This window comes from Accipiter gentilis, chromosome 7 (genome assembly GCF_929443795.1).
Source record: "Accipiter gentilis chromosome 7, bAccGen1.1, whole genome shotgun sequence".
NCBI classification, from domain to species: domain Eukaryota; kingdom Metazoa; phylum Chordata; class Aves; order Accipitriformes; family Accipitridae; genus Astur; species Astur gentilis.
The window spans coordinates 40830323-40847337 of NC_064886.1; the positions used below are offsets into that span (position 1 = coordinate 40830323).

The 17015-nt window shown below is 46.5% G+C and overlaps 1 protein-coding gene across 2 annotated transcripts in view; it reads left to right on the plus strand.

The window, feature by feature from the left end:
• The first annotated feature begins 3019 nt into the window (after positions 1-3019).
• CRISPLD2 (cysteine rich secretory protein LCCL domain containing 2) overlaps positions 3020-17015 on the plus strand; it is a 31862-nt gene continuing 17866 nt past the window's right edge. Inside the window, exons 1-6 of one of the 2 annotated variants that reach the window (XM_049806065.1) lie at positions 3020-3249; positions 3844-4094; positions 8175-8500; positions 13843-13961; positions 16000-16132; positions 16242-16357. In XM_049806065.1, coding sequence (XP_049662022.1) covers positions 8258-8500; positions 13843-13961; positions 16000-16132; positions 16242-16357 — 611 coding nt within the window. In that variant the 5' untranslated portion in view covers positions 3020-3249; positions 3844-4094; positions 8175-8257. The remainder of the gene's footprint in view (positions 3250-3843; positions 4095-8174; positions 8501-13842; positions 13962-15999; positions 16133-16241; positions 16358-17015) is intronic. The other variant, XM_049806066.1, reaches the window with a different exon arrangement.

A 17015-nucleotide genomic window follows, 5' to 3' on the forward strand; every position in this document is an offset into this window, starting at 1 on the left:
ACCCAAAGGGGTTTGGAAAGAATTTGTATTAGCAAATCACCAGATGTAATGGCTACGGAGCTTGCGATTGCAATTCACCTTCTCTCTTTGGGAGTGAAATCTCAAAAAATGAGCGTTGGGTTAATATTTCTTAACTGTTTCAGTCTGCAGATCCGTACTTGTTACTTTAGTATTAAAACAGCGTGTTTCAACATCTCTCACTGCAGATGTCCCCAGGAAATGTGGTGAGCTGCAATAACAAGGTGAGGTGTTTTGTAGTTTTTAGTTCACGTTTCACTTGTACTTAGTGCGGTCAGCGGTGCCCCCAAAATTTTCTGAAACTGCTGCTGCTTGTGTGCTTATTTCCTTGTCTTGCCTCAATTTTTACCTGGGCACTGACGAACCAGCGCAGGCTTTGGGAAGTTTTGTGGGGAGTTGTTTTCTTGCGTATCATCAGCAGATTAAACATTTGGGGAAGCTGTCCCAAAAGAAGCAAGAGAGAATAAATAGGGGTTCACAGTGCCAAATATTGTGTTTGGGAGTAAACCTATAAATGCCTGGCTTTCGCTCCAGTGATTCGGGATCCCCACGCTCTTAATTCATCCGCTGGAGCAGCCTCCCTATAATTCCAAGGCAGCATCATGCCCGAGAGACTTGGGCATCTTCATCTCATCCTTGCGGAGGGGCAGGACAAACACAGCAGAGATTTCTCGGCCACCTCTGCCCCCCCTGCATCATCCTCCAGTAGAGATAAAGCCCAAACTGGAGGGGAAACGTCAGCAGAGAGGAAAGCTGAGGATGGTTCCCCCAAACACGAGCGTGGCAGTGCCACTGCCTGCCCGGTGTCCGTCAGGGGTAGCTGATGGGTTGCTGGTCTTCTCCGTTACGTTTTTCTTGTACGTAATTACAGCCAAGTTTCTGCATGTTTCCTCTTGCCACCGGGTTTGCTTCATCCCCGTTATTCCCCTTGTACTCCCTCTGTTCTGGAGCAGGAGTCAAAACCAGATAGTAACAGGAGTTAGCACTCGGGCTTTCAGTCTCTCGCCCTGTTCTTTGCCCCTGCTCATGTTCGGTGCTGTTATTACTGAGCTACTATTTGAATAGGAAATAAAGGGGAATTTAGTTGAAGTTGAAAATCAAGACATACTGTCTGCATGTTCCATTAGGAGGGCATAGTGAAATCTGTGTTTCTTCCTATTCATTGGCTATTGCATTAAAAGCCTTCTCCCCTAATACATACTTATATATGCAGCCTGCTTTATGTGGCTTTTACCACATATGAAATGGAGACGTTATAATCAAGGCGGTAATAATGCTGAATGATTAAAAGTAACTTCTGATTGTTTTGGCTTTGGTCAAATGTATGACCTGAAACTGCTGACTCGAGACAAAATGAGGTGGGTAAAAAGTCTCGTTCCGGGCTGTGCTCATCCCTAAGCACAACCGTGCACCGTGTTTGACTTCTACAGTGAAACCATACTGGTGTATACTAAAAACAAAAAATTTAAGAACCGAGTCTTTGTAAAGCAGCAGAGTTGATGGAGAAGTCAGACAGCCCAAACCATCCTACAGGGATAAATTTCCCATAGGAACATTTGTGGAGATTATGAAATACTGAATTTCCCTGAGATCTGGAAACCATTTGTACGTGAGATTTAAAATGAGTTAATTCAACTTTCTGGTAATTGGAGTGAACAGCACCTTCTGAGGGCTATGAGTCAGGGCTGCAGAGCTGCGTGGTTTGGGGGGTGGCAGCCTGTGTGAGGGCACGATGGTTCACCACTGTCGGCCCTCGTTATTTGGGGGAAATAAGGAAACCAGGAGCTACGGCATCTTTCAGCTGATGCAATAAGACTTCTGCAAATACAGCAAAGTCATTGATCCAGTGTGAATCAGAGGAGCAAGAGGAAAAAAAAAAAAAAAAGAAAAAAAAAAGAAAAAAAGGAGGATACAGTGATTTTAAAATAAAGCGGTGTAGAACCTCTTGTCAACCCAGTTCTGTGTGGTCTTTGAATTGCCCGTGTTGGTGGCAGCATCTGAGCCTTTTTGGGAGCGAGCTGCCCAAATTGCGCTGAATCGCTCTTAGCAGGGTAGAAGTGCCAGGTCCAAATGCTGGACCATATGTTGTCGGTTCACACACATAGTTTGTTTTGAAACTCTTTGTAAATACAGCTGGGAGAATGTGGCCAGTGGGGAAGAGCAGCCAGAAAGGGTGTAGTGGCCGTACCAGGGACTGACTGGTGAGGACTGGTTCCCCTGTGTCTCGGCTATGACTCAATTTAAAAGACGCAGACCAGAAACAGTGCTGAAGATGCATCCCAAGTGATTGGAATCTGCTGCTACTTGAAAAGTTCTCAGGAGAATGGTGTAAGAGATTAAATCAGCAGATAGGTCTTGGAGCTGACTTCAGAGGGGTTGTTTTCTTTGCTCGATGGAGTTGTTCTCTCAGCTGCCAATATTTGCTATTTTCTGCTTTGCTCATGCGCTGCTGAACAAATTTGATAAATGTCATTCTGCTTTCTGAGCACTGCTGGGCTTTAAACAAGCTGCTCCACATCAGAATATCTTGTAAGCTCCCTTCTTGTAAACAGTAAACAAAAGTGGTTGGTGTTTTGCTCAAAGAAATAAATATTGACTGTTTAGAAGAACAGAAGGACCCTTTTCCCAAGAACTTTGGAGAGAGGGGGACTGGACAGTGGATTAGGGAAAAATCATAGCTGCTTTGCTTTGGATATGCCAAATCCGGGAGATGGGTGCTCCCCTGCCTCCGGGCTGGGGCTGGGTCACCCTGGGTACGTGGCAGCAGATGTGGGGGACCCCCCAGCACAGCTGGATGGGGACCCCAAGGGACTCCCATGGGTGGGATGCCTGGACCTGCTCACTCTGGGTGCTTGGCACCGCAGCATCCCGCTGCCGCAGGGGTGCTGTAATATATTCATGATACTGGTTTATTTTTTCCTGTTTGTTTATTGAAAAAAAAAAAAAAATAAAAGGAACCTTCAGCTTGTCTTTTGCTCAATCGTTTCCTTTCACAGGGAGTAAAACCATGTTTTGACAGTGGATGCAGGCACAGAGCTCGATGTGAAAGCTGGGGCTTTTGGGGCATCAGCCGCGCAGTGGAAGAGGTGAGCCTTCCCTTGATGTTTCCCTAACTTTATTTTCCTCATTCTCTGTAATTCCTGCTGTAGGTGCCGGAGCAGCAGGGCTGAACCGCAGCTCTGTGCTGGGAATGTCAGCGCTGGCAGAAGCTGCCGGAACAAACTGCAGAAGGTGAGAAATCCCCTGTTTTCCAGCAAAAGGCCAGCTCTGGCAAAAAAAAAAAAAAATAAAAAGGGAGCTGCCATGGGGTTTGTTGGGGGCTGGACCCCAGCTCGGCCCCGCTGCCGGACCTGGGGACCCGGCTCTGCTGTGAGGTCCTGCAGAGTTGTCTTAGCCCTGGAGCGACGGGACCCGCTGTGGGGTTTTCCTGTGGGGGGAGAGGGAAATGGCTAACCTGGGGAAAAAAAACCCCCTCCTTTCTTGAACGACCCCTCCCTCAACACTGGAGCCCCTCACCGAGGCGTCGGGGTCTCCCCTCGGCAGTGGGGAGGATGCTCGGGGAGCTGGCCGGGCTGCGAGCTGGCTGCAGGGGAAAGCAAAGCAAAATCCTTTTATATGATCATCCGCTTGCACTCCTCCTCCTCCTCCCCCTTCCCTGGGTATTGCGTTACCGCCTTTGGGAGGATGGCCCTAATTTGCTGAGCCCCAATGACTATCTTCAAACTTATCCGACACCCCTCTGCTTTTTGCTCCTGCCTCCTTTTCGTGGTGTTCTCCCCCCGTCTTTTTTTTTTTTTTTCCTCCTTCCTTTCGTTATTACTCCAGGCCCGTTGCCAAACAGGATGATCCAGGATTGTCCTCTTTGCCTGGAGAGCATAAATACCACTGGGGAGCTCTGTGAGACTGCAGTTGGGACGAGCTGCTGAGCTGAGACCTTGCACATCTCGCACCTCCTCAGGCTTATTTCATCCTTTTTCCCCTCCTCCTAGTTTAAATATTTCAGATATATAATTTATTTTCCACAAGCAGGCTTGGAGGAGCTGCAATTTCCTGGGGACTTGGAAGTACTCAGCGAGGTAAGTGTAAGCTTCGGTCCCTGCATCTGAAATGTGGTTTTAGGGGATGGGGGTGTGTGCAAGAAATGGCTCTATTAAGAAGGCACAGTTTTAGTAACTTCTCCAAAAAGTTGCCTGCATGGTATAAAATAGCACAATACTATCCGAGCTTCCCTTATGTATGCTTTGCAGAGGTTAATGCAAGATTAATAACCATTAATCTTGAATGAATGGGAGGAGTTTGCAAGTACAAGAGTGGATTTCTGCACAAACAGAGAATATCCAGGGGATGCTGTAGCAGCCTTTAATAGCTGACTACCCATGGGCACACCTACTCCGCTCCAGGAAGCCCGTGTTTATGCAACTCTGCTCTAAAGTCCTGTCTAAAAGGAATTTCACAGTGTCGCCACATGTTGTGTCTGTTACCAGTGGGTTTTCCATGTGGTTTTGCGTAGAAACTCACCCACTTCAGCTCTGTGGGAGTGGATTGTAATGGAAGATCCAGATGTTTTTGGCTCATGACCTTGAAGATGCTGAATGCATAGTGTGTTCTGAGCAGACAGCGTTGTGTCCTGTGTCAAAGAACTTGTCATTCCACTTTTCTTTTGAAGCCGACGCAATTCTTCAAAACTTGAAATGCGTGCATCTCGCTTAAATAGGTGACCTGGCTTTTAATGCATTAAGTATGTTGTGCCTTTAACACTGGATTTCTTTGCGCAGGTTAGAAGCCGATCCCAGGTTAACTCTTTTCTGCTTTGCTGTTTTAGATGCTTTGCAGGTATCCCCTTCTAACTCTTGCATTTTCCTGCCTTGTCAGCTTGTTCCGTGTAAAGCTCCACAGGTCCCGGGATATTTTAGCTGCAGATGTCCTCCATAACCAAGGAGTAGAGACCTACTCGTATGCTTTACCAGGGAGAGAGTTAAAGATCACTAGCCGTAAGGAATAAGGTGAAGCGAGGACGTAATGAAGTCCAGAAGTCAGCCTGCATGTGGCTTTAGCAGGCAGTGCTGCATGCCAGGCTTCAAATGCTACCAGCTCTTCTGCTTTCCGTGAAGTGCAGACACCATCCATTAGCTGGGGGAATAGCTTTCTAAAAATAAGCTTTTTTCCAAAGTCCGGTGCTGCTTTTTAACTTCCTCAGACCCCAGAAGAAGGCCTCCCTTTTGTCCCCAGTTTGGACAGGCTTTACAGCATATTAAGGAGTCGGTTTCTGCTGACTCACGCGTTTCTGATTGCTCCCAGATGTTTACCTGGCACCAGTACCAAGGGCCTGATGCGTTTCAAGGCAGGCTGTGCTAATGCTCCTCTTGAACCCTTGAAAACAACAGCAGAGACTTCCTCAGCTGACTGTCAGGTGATAATTTTTTCTGAATAATGTCAAATCCCAACTCCAAGGCAATATAAATTCAGTCTTCCCTGACGAGGAGTGTCTGATGCAGCCCAGAGGCTCTGCAGGGCACTTGGGCTGGCTGAGTTTTAACACATGTCCGAGTGTTTCGTTGCACCTGGGCACGAGGATATTGAGACAGGCAAATGGATGGACATCTGAAATCAATGAGACCTTGCTGAAATGTGAGCATCTTCCTGCTGCTTTCAATTAATCTGGCTGGGGAGCTCTTTGCTCCCCGTCCCTCTCTGATGGCTTCATCCTTCCTTTGGATGCTCAGCGCTCCCCATTTCGAGCCAAAGCAGAGGCAGGGACCTGCACGCCCCAAGTGAAAAAGAAGATGGTGCCAAAGCGACCTAATTTTAGAGAGGTACTAGTATCCCCTCGCTCGCAAATGGGATACAGGGAAGAACATCCCGAGGAATAAAGCACCATCTGTTGCAAAGTTTTGGCTGGATCACGAAACCAGACGCGTTGGCTTCATTGCGTAGCCGTGAGTGGGGCAGCTCTTCTGGGCTTTCAGATGTTACGGCTGATTTTTTTCAATCTGCCCCTTCTGTAAGTTCAGTGTTTGCCTTAAATGGGTGGTGGATATGGGCTCCTATTTAGCAAAGGGCACCCGGCCAAATGAAGGGGTACAACGGCAGCATATATTAGCTGTCTGTTCCTGCCTGCTCTACCTACAGGGCAGGCTGCAGTTAAAATTGCTTGTGCTAAATGGCCGCATTGTAAATGGCTGTGGCAGAGCATCTATTTTTAAACTCTTGGGGAAGTGCCTCAAAGTAGGAATTGTTCCCTGAATTTGGGTCAGACAGTCTACAAAAGCAACAGCTCATTTTTGCTTCCCCTACCCCCCCCCCCCCCCCCCCCCCGTAGCCGGGTTAGAAAGTTGGGCTCCTGCTTGGGGGGGAAGCAAATGCCAACAAACAGGGCTGAGGAGAGGATGAGGTTAAAGCGATATTTGTCCCGATGCCACCGAACGTCCTGTCTTTCAGGTGTGCCTGGAGCTGGGGACAAGGCGTGTGTGTGTTTGACTTGCTCTGCAGAGCAGGAAATAATGAGAAGCCGTTACCAAACCTGAGCAAATTACATTCCCGCATTGTTCTACAGAGGCAAAGGCTTAATGCTCTGCCTGGAGAGGGACTGAGGGCAGCTGGTTTTCATCTGCCTTAACACAGTACAAGTAAGAAGCCTCAAACAGGGACTTTGTCTATTTTGCGTAGACAGCCAACAAGTTTTCAGGGGTTCTCAATGGTCACCGAGGTTTTTTGGGGGTCCCCACCTGTGCAAAGCACCTTGTGCTTGCCACCGTTCTCCACGGATGCTGTCGTGCTGGGTCTGGGGAACAGAGGGTTTGGGACTTTGTGCTCGAACGTAGCTTTTCCAGCTGGGAGCTGGAAGGCACTTCCCTGCCTTGGATGGTTTCCAACTCGTCCGGTCTCAGCGTGTCCAAATCCTGTGTCACTGGGCTGAAACTTCTCGAATAATTCCTGCTAATCTGGGGTTTGTTTTCTGATGCTGCGTAGGGATGCTTTCAGCGTGTCTCGTAAGAGTGCTGTCAAAACCAGATCCTCACCTAGCGTTGAAGACGGGGATGGGGAAGCCTTCTTCCAAAATTTAGCCCTAAGGAAAGAGATGCTGTGCTTGCACCGTCTGTACGAATGCTCGTTGCGCCGATGGATTGATTCTGCTCTTGTGGCCCTGAGATCCCACCTAAAGAGCACTAGGTGCTGCAGAGCCATGCAGCGGCACGTATTTCCTTCCCTGAATAGCTCATGATCTAAAGAAACCCAGCCAAGATGCACAAGGCTCATTAGATGGAGAAGTCAGGGCTGGGGGAAGAGGAAGGAAGGAGGTTGGAAATGGCAGGTGGAGTGGGAGCACCACAGAGCAAGGGAGGGGATGGGGATTAAATGAAGCCGTTCAAACCCAGCAATGGCCAAATCAAGACCATCTTTCCGTGCCCTCGGTGCTGACAGCCACCGAGTGTGCATGGGAACACCTGATCTTCTGACCAGGGGAGGTCGGGTGCTCCAGCTCCTCTCCTAATCTATCATAATTTATATTGCTGGCCCTGCTCCCACCAGCCATAAAGCGATGCGTCAGCAAGAACACCCCGGTGCGTCATTCGCCAGCAGGGATTTCGGTTGTTCGACGTTACGGTGACATTTCACATAAACAGCCGCTTTCACAGAGTCTGGCAGCTGCCCTGCTGGAGTCTATTGGCAGAGCGGGGGCCTCCAAAATAGCTCTTGCTGATGTCTGACCTCTGCGATCTGGCTTGCTGGGAATTTTACTTTCCCTTTTATTCATATCTGTTCACTTTAACAGCTGCTCTTTGGGCGAATAGCTTCAAATGTCTCCCCGCCTGTGAAGGGATGGAGCTGGGATTATTCAGAGCTTCTGGGCGTTGCTGGGGGACGCCTGCACCCCTGGCATCTTTGGTGGAGAAGGCATCCACCGCCGTGCGTGGGTAATGTTCGCTCCCAATGCGATGTCGGTGGAGTTCCCTGGTGTAATAAACTGAGTTCCCATCACTTACGGTGGTGTTCGGGTCTTCCCGTCGTTGGGGTGAACGATAATTGCTGAGACTGTAGGCACCGCTCGTTTTCCTAGCAAAAAATCTGGCTTGCGTGGCTTCATCGCTGGGGGACGTATGCACTGAGAGCTTTTCTGGCACTGCTCTGACTGCCTGTTTCTCCCCAAAATCCAGACCCACAGTGAGCCACGGGAGTCCCTGCGAGAAAACCTGCCGTCGTCTTCGTCTCCGCATCTGCTGGCTGTAGAGGAGGAGACATGAATCCTGCCCTGCCTTGGATCCTTCCTCTTGGATGTGTACTGCTCCTGACAAAGGCAGCCGAATGCTTTATCTTGCACAACTCGAGTCACCTGGAAAGCATTCTGAGTAAATACCAGGATGGGGAAACTCACTCCAGATCCAAGAGAGCCATTTTATTCTCAGACAGACAGGAGATATTGATGCTCCACAATAAATTGAGAGGTCAAGTGTACCCAGCGGCCTCTAATATGGAATACATGGTGAGTCTAGCTCCTGATACCTAACTTTATTATTGCTTTTTTTTTTTAACTTTATTTTAATCTTCTTTACGGTGCAAGAGGTGTAGCCAATTTCCTCTAAAGTGAGTTTTTCTCAAGAGGTTTCCTGGAGCAGTTTCATTCCAGAGTGAAAGATGCGTTAGATCATTGGACTGTTTTGGTTGGAAAGGGCCACTAATGGGTCATCGAGTCCATCCGCTGCATAGTTTCAGGACTGGTTCCATTATTCATAAACTAGCGTCTGGCCCAGCCCTGGATGCATCTCCAGTGATGGTAATTCCACAGCCTGCCTCAGCAGGTTCTTCCATTACCTTAATGTCATAAAAGCATCAAATTTTCCCTAGTGTTTAACCCACGTTCTCCCTGTGAAAGTTTTCAGACTGTTGTGACTAGTGTTTCAGGACACCGCAGTCTGCTCAGAGAAACTTCTGGTAGTCTTTGGGTTGCCATCAGCTACCACCCAACACTGGAGGTAGCGTCTGCCCTTTTGTCATATGCTGATGACCAGAGATTATCGATGCGAGCTAAGCATCTGTGGTGCTGCTGGGAATCTTCTCAGGACCTTAGAGAAACAGGGCTTGAGGAATGTTGCTTAATCTGCAAAGAATTTCAATCACTGGAAATAGTTGGAAAGACTTTGGGAGTTCATGGGTGGATGGGTCAGTGCTATTGGCTTTTTGTAGTTCAAGAAACCAAAATAAAAGTTTGGTCAATGTATTCTCCCACTTCAGAGGGAGAATTTAAAAGTGTGAGTATGAAATATGCCGTTACCATCAACAATTCAGATGAATAGTTTATTTTCACCTGATGCCAGAGACCCTACTTTGAGCTATTTTTGACATGCCATCAAAATATTGCGGGGCCAGAAAATGATGTAGGCAAATAATTTTTTTTTTTGTGTGTGTGTGCGCGCCTTTTCCCAATGTGCAAATATAGTTATGACTGAAACTAGTCTAACTTCAACTGTGTGCTCCTGCTGACGGATTAAATGATTAATGATTTGTTAAGACCACGTTTAAAAGGGTAAAAGAAAAGTACACTAAATGTAATATAAAATTGTTTGCCAGCTGTGCTGAAATGAGTGCTGCAAATGGAAAATCCTGCCTTTTGTGACGGTAGGGAAAAGGAAAAGAGAAGGGAGGGCAGAGGACAGTGAGGAAGGACAACTGTCCATCGGTTGGTCCCCATGAGCGTTCACACCCCTGGTCTTTCATCCCACTTTTGGCAGAAATCGCACACCTTTCTAAGGACCGGTGCTTTGTATCTCTCTTTCTCGGCGAGCTCTCACGTTATCCTGCAGGCAAGGTACTGCCAGAGAAGAGGTGACTTGATTAATTTCCAGAAAGTAAACACAAAGCATGAGAAAGCCAAATGTGTTTTTGTTGGCTTTGAGGATCTGAGAGGGCTGCCGTTGCGGGCTGTCCACTGGCCGACTGCTGTTTACGCTTGCAGCAAGGTTACACTTTTATATTTGCCTTTGCTCGGTGTGCTTTTCTAGTGGTTTTTATGGGCGATTGAGGGTAAATGAAAGGGCCTTATATGCTGTGAAGAAAGAAGCTGAGTATAAGATGGTGCTACTTGGAAAGGCTATAATCAGTCTTTCATGTATTCGTGTTTACCCAATATTGCTTGGAAATGCCGCGTGTATTCTGAACGTGAACTTCACTTTAATCCTTTGTTCTGCATAGGACATTTCTCATTTGGACCCATTTAAGAGGATGGCCTGTCTTTAGTACCCTAGATAAACTTTTCTCTTTTCCTTTGGTGCCGGTGTGGAGCGTCAGAGGCGACGTGCGGTGCTGATTTGTGGATAAGTAGGTAGAACTTGTTCTTGCCCATCGACCTCCAAATGCTGCCTTGTGAAAGTCCTTTCTCCCAGCTCCATATCTGACATGTTTAAGTGAACTAAAGTGGCAAGGGGAGCTTATATATTCCAGGCAAGGGACATATTTACCTACTACAGGATGAACTTTAGTTGGTGGAGGCTGTTAATAAGAAAACAATAATGCAGTGAGTCCCATGACTTATCTGGAGATCAAAAGAATTATATACATACAGGATAAAGTGAAGAAATGAAGTAAGAAACAGTTTTGCTGCTGGGTTTGCATAATTAATTGAAAGCTAGCATAGGTATTCAGTGTTAATGGAAAACAAGCGAGCAGCGTACATCTTCCTGATGAAGCTGGTCAAATACAGAATTACCTCAACCCCTCAAACAGCTTTACGATTGACACTTCCACTGTGGGTTTGGACTTTATAACAGCAGTCACGGCAGTGGATGGGCTCCAAGAGCAAAACAAACTCCCTGTTAATAAACCCAGAGTAAAAAGGACATAATAGTTCTTAAGACATCGTGACCTTTTAAGATGGCTTAGTCAGATGGCTTTCAGCAGTGATGAAAGGCAGAAATCTTTCCTCTTGCAGAGGCCTCAAAGACAGCTGGATAGAACAAAATTGTTCTCCGTACAGATTGCTGGAAGGAAAATAGTTTGTTTTCATGTATAAGGTATGCATCCTTCCTCTAAACCGTAGGGTGGTGACTTTCCTTGTCAGGATGGGATAGTATTTCTGGGTGGGTTAGCAAAGCTTATCCAAGCTTCTGCCAGCACATGTCAGTCCTGGAGTCCCATGCCACTTTTCAAAGTAAATTGCCAGTATTGCAAAAAGTCTAAGCCGGGGCGAAAAATGTGCAAGTAACCCGATCACTACAATTCAGGTGTCTGGGGTTAGATTTACAGACTAGTTAGGCTGAGTAAGTAGACTTCTTGTGGGATATATTCTTATTAAATCTAAACCTACAGATTGTCGTATAGTGTGCGTGTGCCATGCATGTATTTTACATAGACGGTGTATACTGTACTTTGAAAGGCCATTACAAATTTGTAGGAGTAAAAAAAGAGTCCATGTGCTAAATCACTTGGAATCACACATACATGAAGGTTTCTCTATCTCTGCTTGAGCATAGGCGTACACTGCCCCTCTGGCTTCAGTAGTCTTCCTAGATACTGCTTTGAATATTGGCATAAAGAACTCTTGCAAGCGTAGCTGGGAAAGTCTGAAATCTTTTTTTTTTTTTTTTTAATATGTTTATTGCTCTGAAAAAATTCCAGCCTCCTGACCGCATTCACGTCTGAGAAGCAAGAGGCAAATAACTGCTCTAATTTAAATGGGGTGGCTTTGTAATCTGACGCCTGCAGAAATGAGCTTCTCTACTCATCAAGCACAAAGCCATGCAAAGACGTAGCTCGCTCCCAATTGCCTGTTGAGTATCTTTTGTCCGAGTTAATTTATTTTATCCGTAGGCATCAAAGGAAGATGTAACGCATATGTTCACATCAATTTCCATTTAATGGCCTATTGCTCATAACGTCTCTGCATTAAATTAGGAGATTTGGAAAATCTCTGCGTTTGAGGCTGCAGGGAATAACGCTCTGCTAGAAAGTCTGAAGCGCTAATGTCTTGGGAGAGTTTCTGTGGCTTATGTGTTGGATGGGAAGGTGGATTGTGGCTGGTCATTGCCTAGTGCAGAAAGTGGGAGACCACAAAAAGCTGTGTGTCTAGGCACAATTGCAATAGTCTGCTCGAACAGAGGTTTGGAAATGTGCGTGTGGTGGGTCAGATCCCATCCACCTTCAAGGAGTTGGAGGGCTGAGACGGAAAATGGTTTTATTTCCTCTGTCAGAGCTTTGTCCACACAGGATTTTGCAGACTGACATGAATTTTCTTGGCCACCGGTCAGTTCAAAGTCAGGCTGATGAGCTCAGAGCAGCTCTGGGATGTTGTTGGAATTTGGGTTGCTGAGCATGCTTAATGATAAGCTGTTCTCAGAGGTCTGGGCTGTTAGCTCAGTTAGATGAGCTCATGTTTGCCTTGCAAAGATAGTGTAGACACACCAAGTTCCAGGAGACACTGCGTTTTCCTGTCGTCTTAGCCAGGGACATGCGGTCCCTCCCCATCCCAGTTATAACTGCCCGAGACTGTCTTCAGATACTTACTCGGAATGAGCACTTGTTGTTTTTTGAGTGTGTTTGAGAGCCTAAATGCCCTCTAGTCCTCCAGACGGGCTCTGACAGGTCCTTTGATATGTTTGAGATCAGAAGTTCCTTTTCTTGTGTAGACGACAGGACTTGGAAAGACCAGCTGGTTGTGATAGTAAACGTCCAAAGAGGACATAATCTTGTGCTGGCACGTGAATGGGCTGGAGACACATTACAAGACCTCTCTTCTCTTTGGTTTTATTTGTAGGAATGTGCGGTAATATTTTAATCCCAACAAATTATCCTCTAAGGACTGTTCTGAATAGACCAGCTGTCAGTAATTACACAATGAATTCAGGGTACTGTCTACTGGGTCCGGCAAGTCTGGCCTTTAAAACAAATACACTCCTGGGCAGTGGAGCCAGTGAAGCCTGCTTTCCGATTTGCCTTTGTATCGAGTTTGAGCTCTCGTTTGGCTTACAGCTGGGTGATATTCAATGAGGACTGATGTCACACCAATGTCCTTCCCTCAGTGGGAACATAAATGGGATTTGTCACTTCTAACCCGATGCCTCTTTCAGTGAGAGTGGTATTAGCTTAAGAGCTCTGGGACTTTGCCACCTCTGTTAAATTTGACCGGGTCCGTCGGTGGACTCGGCAGTTATTCTGGAAGGAGGAGGGGAGATGGGACCAGGAGACTCAGACCCATGCCCCTTGATTAAGAGGTTGGGCCAAAAATCTCCAGCTGTGTTGGTAGTGGAGGGCAGGAGTACATCCACTGTCGGAGTTCCCCTTCATGGGAAAGCCTGGAAATGTCCTGATAGTAAAGACAGTGGGTAGAAAACCGTGCTGAACTACATCAGAGCTCATGCATGTTAGAATTCTTGCAGATCTCAGAAATGGGTGTCATGAGGAAGTGCTAGGACCTCCATCCTTGATGGCTTGGGGTTATTTTTTTTTTGGTTTTTTTTTTTTTTTTTGAACAGATTAGAAAAACATCTGCAAAGAATGTCTTGTGTTTTAGGGTGGGTGGTCTTAGAGGGGTTCTCAAGGTCTTCCCAGGTGTGTTTTCTGCTGACCTATGCAAAGCATCTCCTAAGAAGCATGGCATCAAGCAGGAAAAATAATAGACCCTTTAGTGCCCTGCATTTCCGTGGCAGGGGGACGTCCTGACAAACTTGCTTTTGGGTTAGGGCACATCACCGAGACGTGCTGGCTTCACAAAGACAGGCCAGGGGTGAGCTGTCCTTTAGTCTTTCCCCACTAACTGCTGTTGGTTGAGTCTCTTGATCTAATAAGCTTCAGATGATGAATTAACCTGTTCTTTTCTCTCCCCGCAACCTGAAGACCTGGGATGATGAGCTGGAAAGATCAGCCCACGCTTGGGCTCAGCAGTGCATCTGGGACCATGGACCTAGTGCCCTCATCAGGTCAATTGGACAGAACTTGGCAGTTCACTGGGGCAGGTAAGAGTTGAAGTGCTCCAAGCTCATTGCAAATAGCAATTAATGGAGCCTCCTTTAGAACCAGTTGGAAAGGTGTGCCTTGGTGATGCTTAGTAGAGCACTGGGGAGACGGGAGAAAAGCTGAGGATCGCTAATTGCTGTTGCTTTGGTGAAATGGTTATAGTGATAACATCTGCAGCCACCGTTGGCTGGCTGTTCCCAGCAAACCAGCATTGATGTGGGTTACTCCATTTATCTGTATCTCTGGGTAACGCAGCTGTAATATGCTTAAGATCACTCTTACTCCTTAAAGAGAACAGCTACAGAAGTCCTAAGCTCCTCTCCTAAATCTGCTGTTTTAGGGGGGTTTCCAACACCATGCTGAGAACCGGCTGAAAGCTGAAGTTTCTCAGGAACAATGTCTGGACTCAGCTGCTAGTTCAGAACTTAATTATCTCTTGCTGTATTTCCCATAAATATTTATCCAGATCCTGTTTCACTTTACTGGAAATGCAGATTTTTTTTTTTTTTTTCAACTTCCTGGAGAAGTTTTTAACCTAGAGTTGTTGTTGTCCCAGTTAGGAAGGGCTTCGAAGTGGATTTACCTCTCCATCTCATGGTGAAATTTGTTTATTGTTAAGCCCCTATCATTAAGCCTGTTATAGGTTAAACCTGCTTTGTACAGCAAACATTTTGTATGTGCTCAGGAGCCCTAATGTGTGGAAGTGCAGTTATGTTTGTGTAAATAGGGTAGAGCTTGGTTGAAAGCAATGGAAATTTGCTAGTGTGAAATTAGCCCGATATAAAAATCGGGCCCATTTTTATTGGCAGAATTAAATAATGATTGGAAAGTAGAGTGGTTAATCCATTGGAAACAAAGTCAAAAGATCGTGCTGTTCTTGGCTCTCCTACAAGTGTTCAAGATGGCCATGGGTTACTGATGGAGGTGGATCCAATCTTGCTCCCTTTGCAGTCACCGAGAGGAAAAAGAAATCAGATTTATCTCAGTTTTTTCAGGAACGGGCCATAACTTGATTGCCTCAATTTCCTCTCCTGTAAAATAGGATTCGGAAAGTATTCACTTAATGACATCATGACATTAATGTTTTTAAAATACTTCTAATGAATGATTTTTAATGAAGAGTTGGCTGAAAGACCAAACTCCAGTTGGTAATGATATCATTTATATTTCTGGCCGCTTGCTTCATGTGAGCTGTTGAAAGCAATAAAAAGCAGTGGGTTTGAAGTGCTGCTCTGATACAAAATTTGCAGGTTGCTCTGTTTGCTCACTGTGTACGTAGCAAGCAAAATGCCTATGAGTTTCTATAGGGAGTTTTAACACCCTTTGTGTTCTCCCAAACGGCACAAATAGCATCAGCAATGCCACAGACTGCAATATCTGGTGCATAGTTTGCACAGAGTACACGCGGCATACGTGGGGGCTTGGTGCAGAGGGAAATTCCTGCAAAAAAAAAAAGTGTACATGTGTAGCGCACCAACTATTCTGCACTAACTCTGGGTGTGATGTCAGTGTGAAAAAGCCCACTCACTTTCAAAGGTCTTACAGTATTAACTGCTAGCGTCCTTCCAGATTTAGCAAATTGCCTGGTGGTGAAATAGGTACATGATGGCTTTCGGTTTAAGATGTTTGGCAAACCTTAATTTCTGTTTACTTTCAAAATACGACTTTCCGCCAAACTAGAAGTTTTTTGTAGTTGTGTGGAAAAGTCAGGAGGACATTTCAGGTCAGTGGCACTTGAAGGGCATGTCAAACCTATAAATAATACAGAAAGTCAGACTGGGCTGTGAATCTTAGGGAAAAAATCATCTTTAACACTTTCAATGAGTTGGTTTTTTTTCCTGTTCGTTAGACCATGTTACTGGGTTCTTTAAGCAACACCTTCTCAATGAATGTAACTTGCCTTAAGAAACTTTTATTTAAAAATTAGCAAAACTTGTAGTGAAAAAAACCTGAGCTTCCAACACGGCAGGAGGCTATGGGTGTTGTTTGAAAACTTCTACCAGAACTCTGTGATTTAAACTGTCTTTGTTCCTTCAGGTATCGGTCTCCAGCTTTCCACGTCCAGGCTTGGTATGACGAGGTTAAAGATTACACCTACCCGTATCCCCACGAGTGCAACCCGTGGTGCCCCGAAAAATGCACCGGCTCAATGTGCACGCATTACACCCAGGTAAAGGAGACGAAGGGCTTTTGTACCTCTACCCTCTTTGTCCCACACCGCAACGCGTGCCCGCAGAGGGCTGGTTTGCTCGTTTTTAATAACCGCGTTGCGCTTGCAGATAGTCTGGGCCACGACGAACAAGATCGGCTGTGCCGTGAACGTCTGCAAGCAGATGAACGTCTGGGGCGAAATCTGGGAGAATGCCGTCTACCTGGTCTGCAACTACTCGCCGAAGTAAGGCAGATGAGCTTGGGCTCTCTCCAGCTTTTCCTAAAACTGGCAGCTTGCTTAACTAGCCCAGGATCTGGGGAAGAGATTTCAGTCTAGACTGGTGGTTGTGGCTTTAAATTTTCTCTTTCGACGGCAGCGCAGAGCCGGTTCGAGACTTCTGAGCGTTGCCTGGAAAACGGAATGAGGGGCCAGGGCCAGGCAAGAGCTTTGATGTTCCTGCCATGGGAAGAAGGAGGAGGAGGAGATGGCCAGGACGGAGCTGGCGTGAGCTGAGCGAGGCTCGCTCATTCTGCTGCTCGGAGGGTGGGGAGGAGAAGATGGGGTGGTGATTAATGCCGCTCAGAGCTGCTCCAGCAGCCGCCGTCGTAGCCAGCCAGGTAGGCTGCCGTATCGTCAGGCATTTTTTTCGTCCCGTTCCCCTCGGAAATCTGCTGGTTGAAACGCACGGCTGCTTCGCGCAAAGCCAGCCCCGCGGCAGTTGCTGGTGGGAGTGAAGCGAGCTGGGGCCCGCTGCAAGGAGCCGCAAAGAGATAAATCTCAGACCCGGTGAGCTCCCCATGGCTTAAAAAAAAAAAAAAAAAAAAAAAAAAAGTGAAATAACTGCATCGGTCAAGATTTAGCTAGCTCGATGGTTTGATTAATTTTTAAAATGAAAATCACC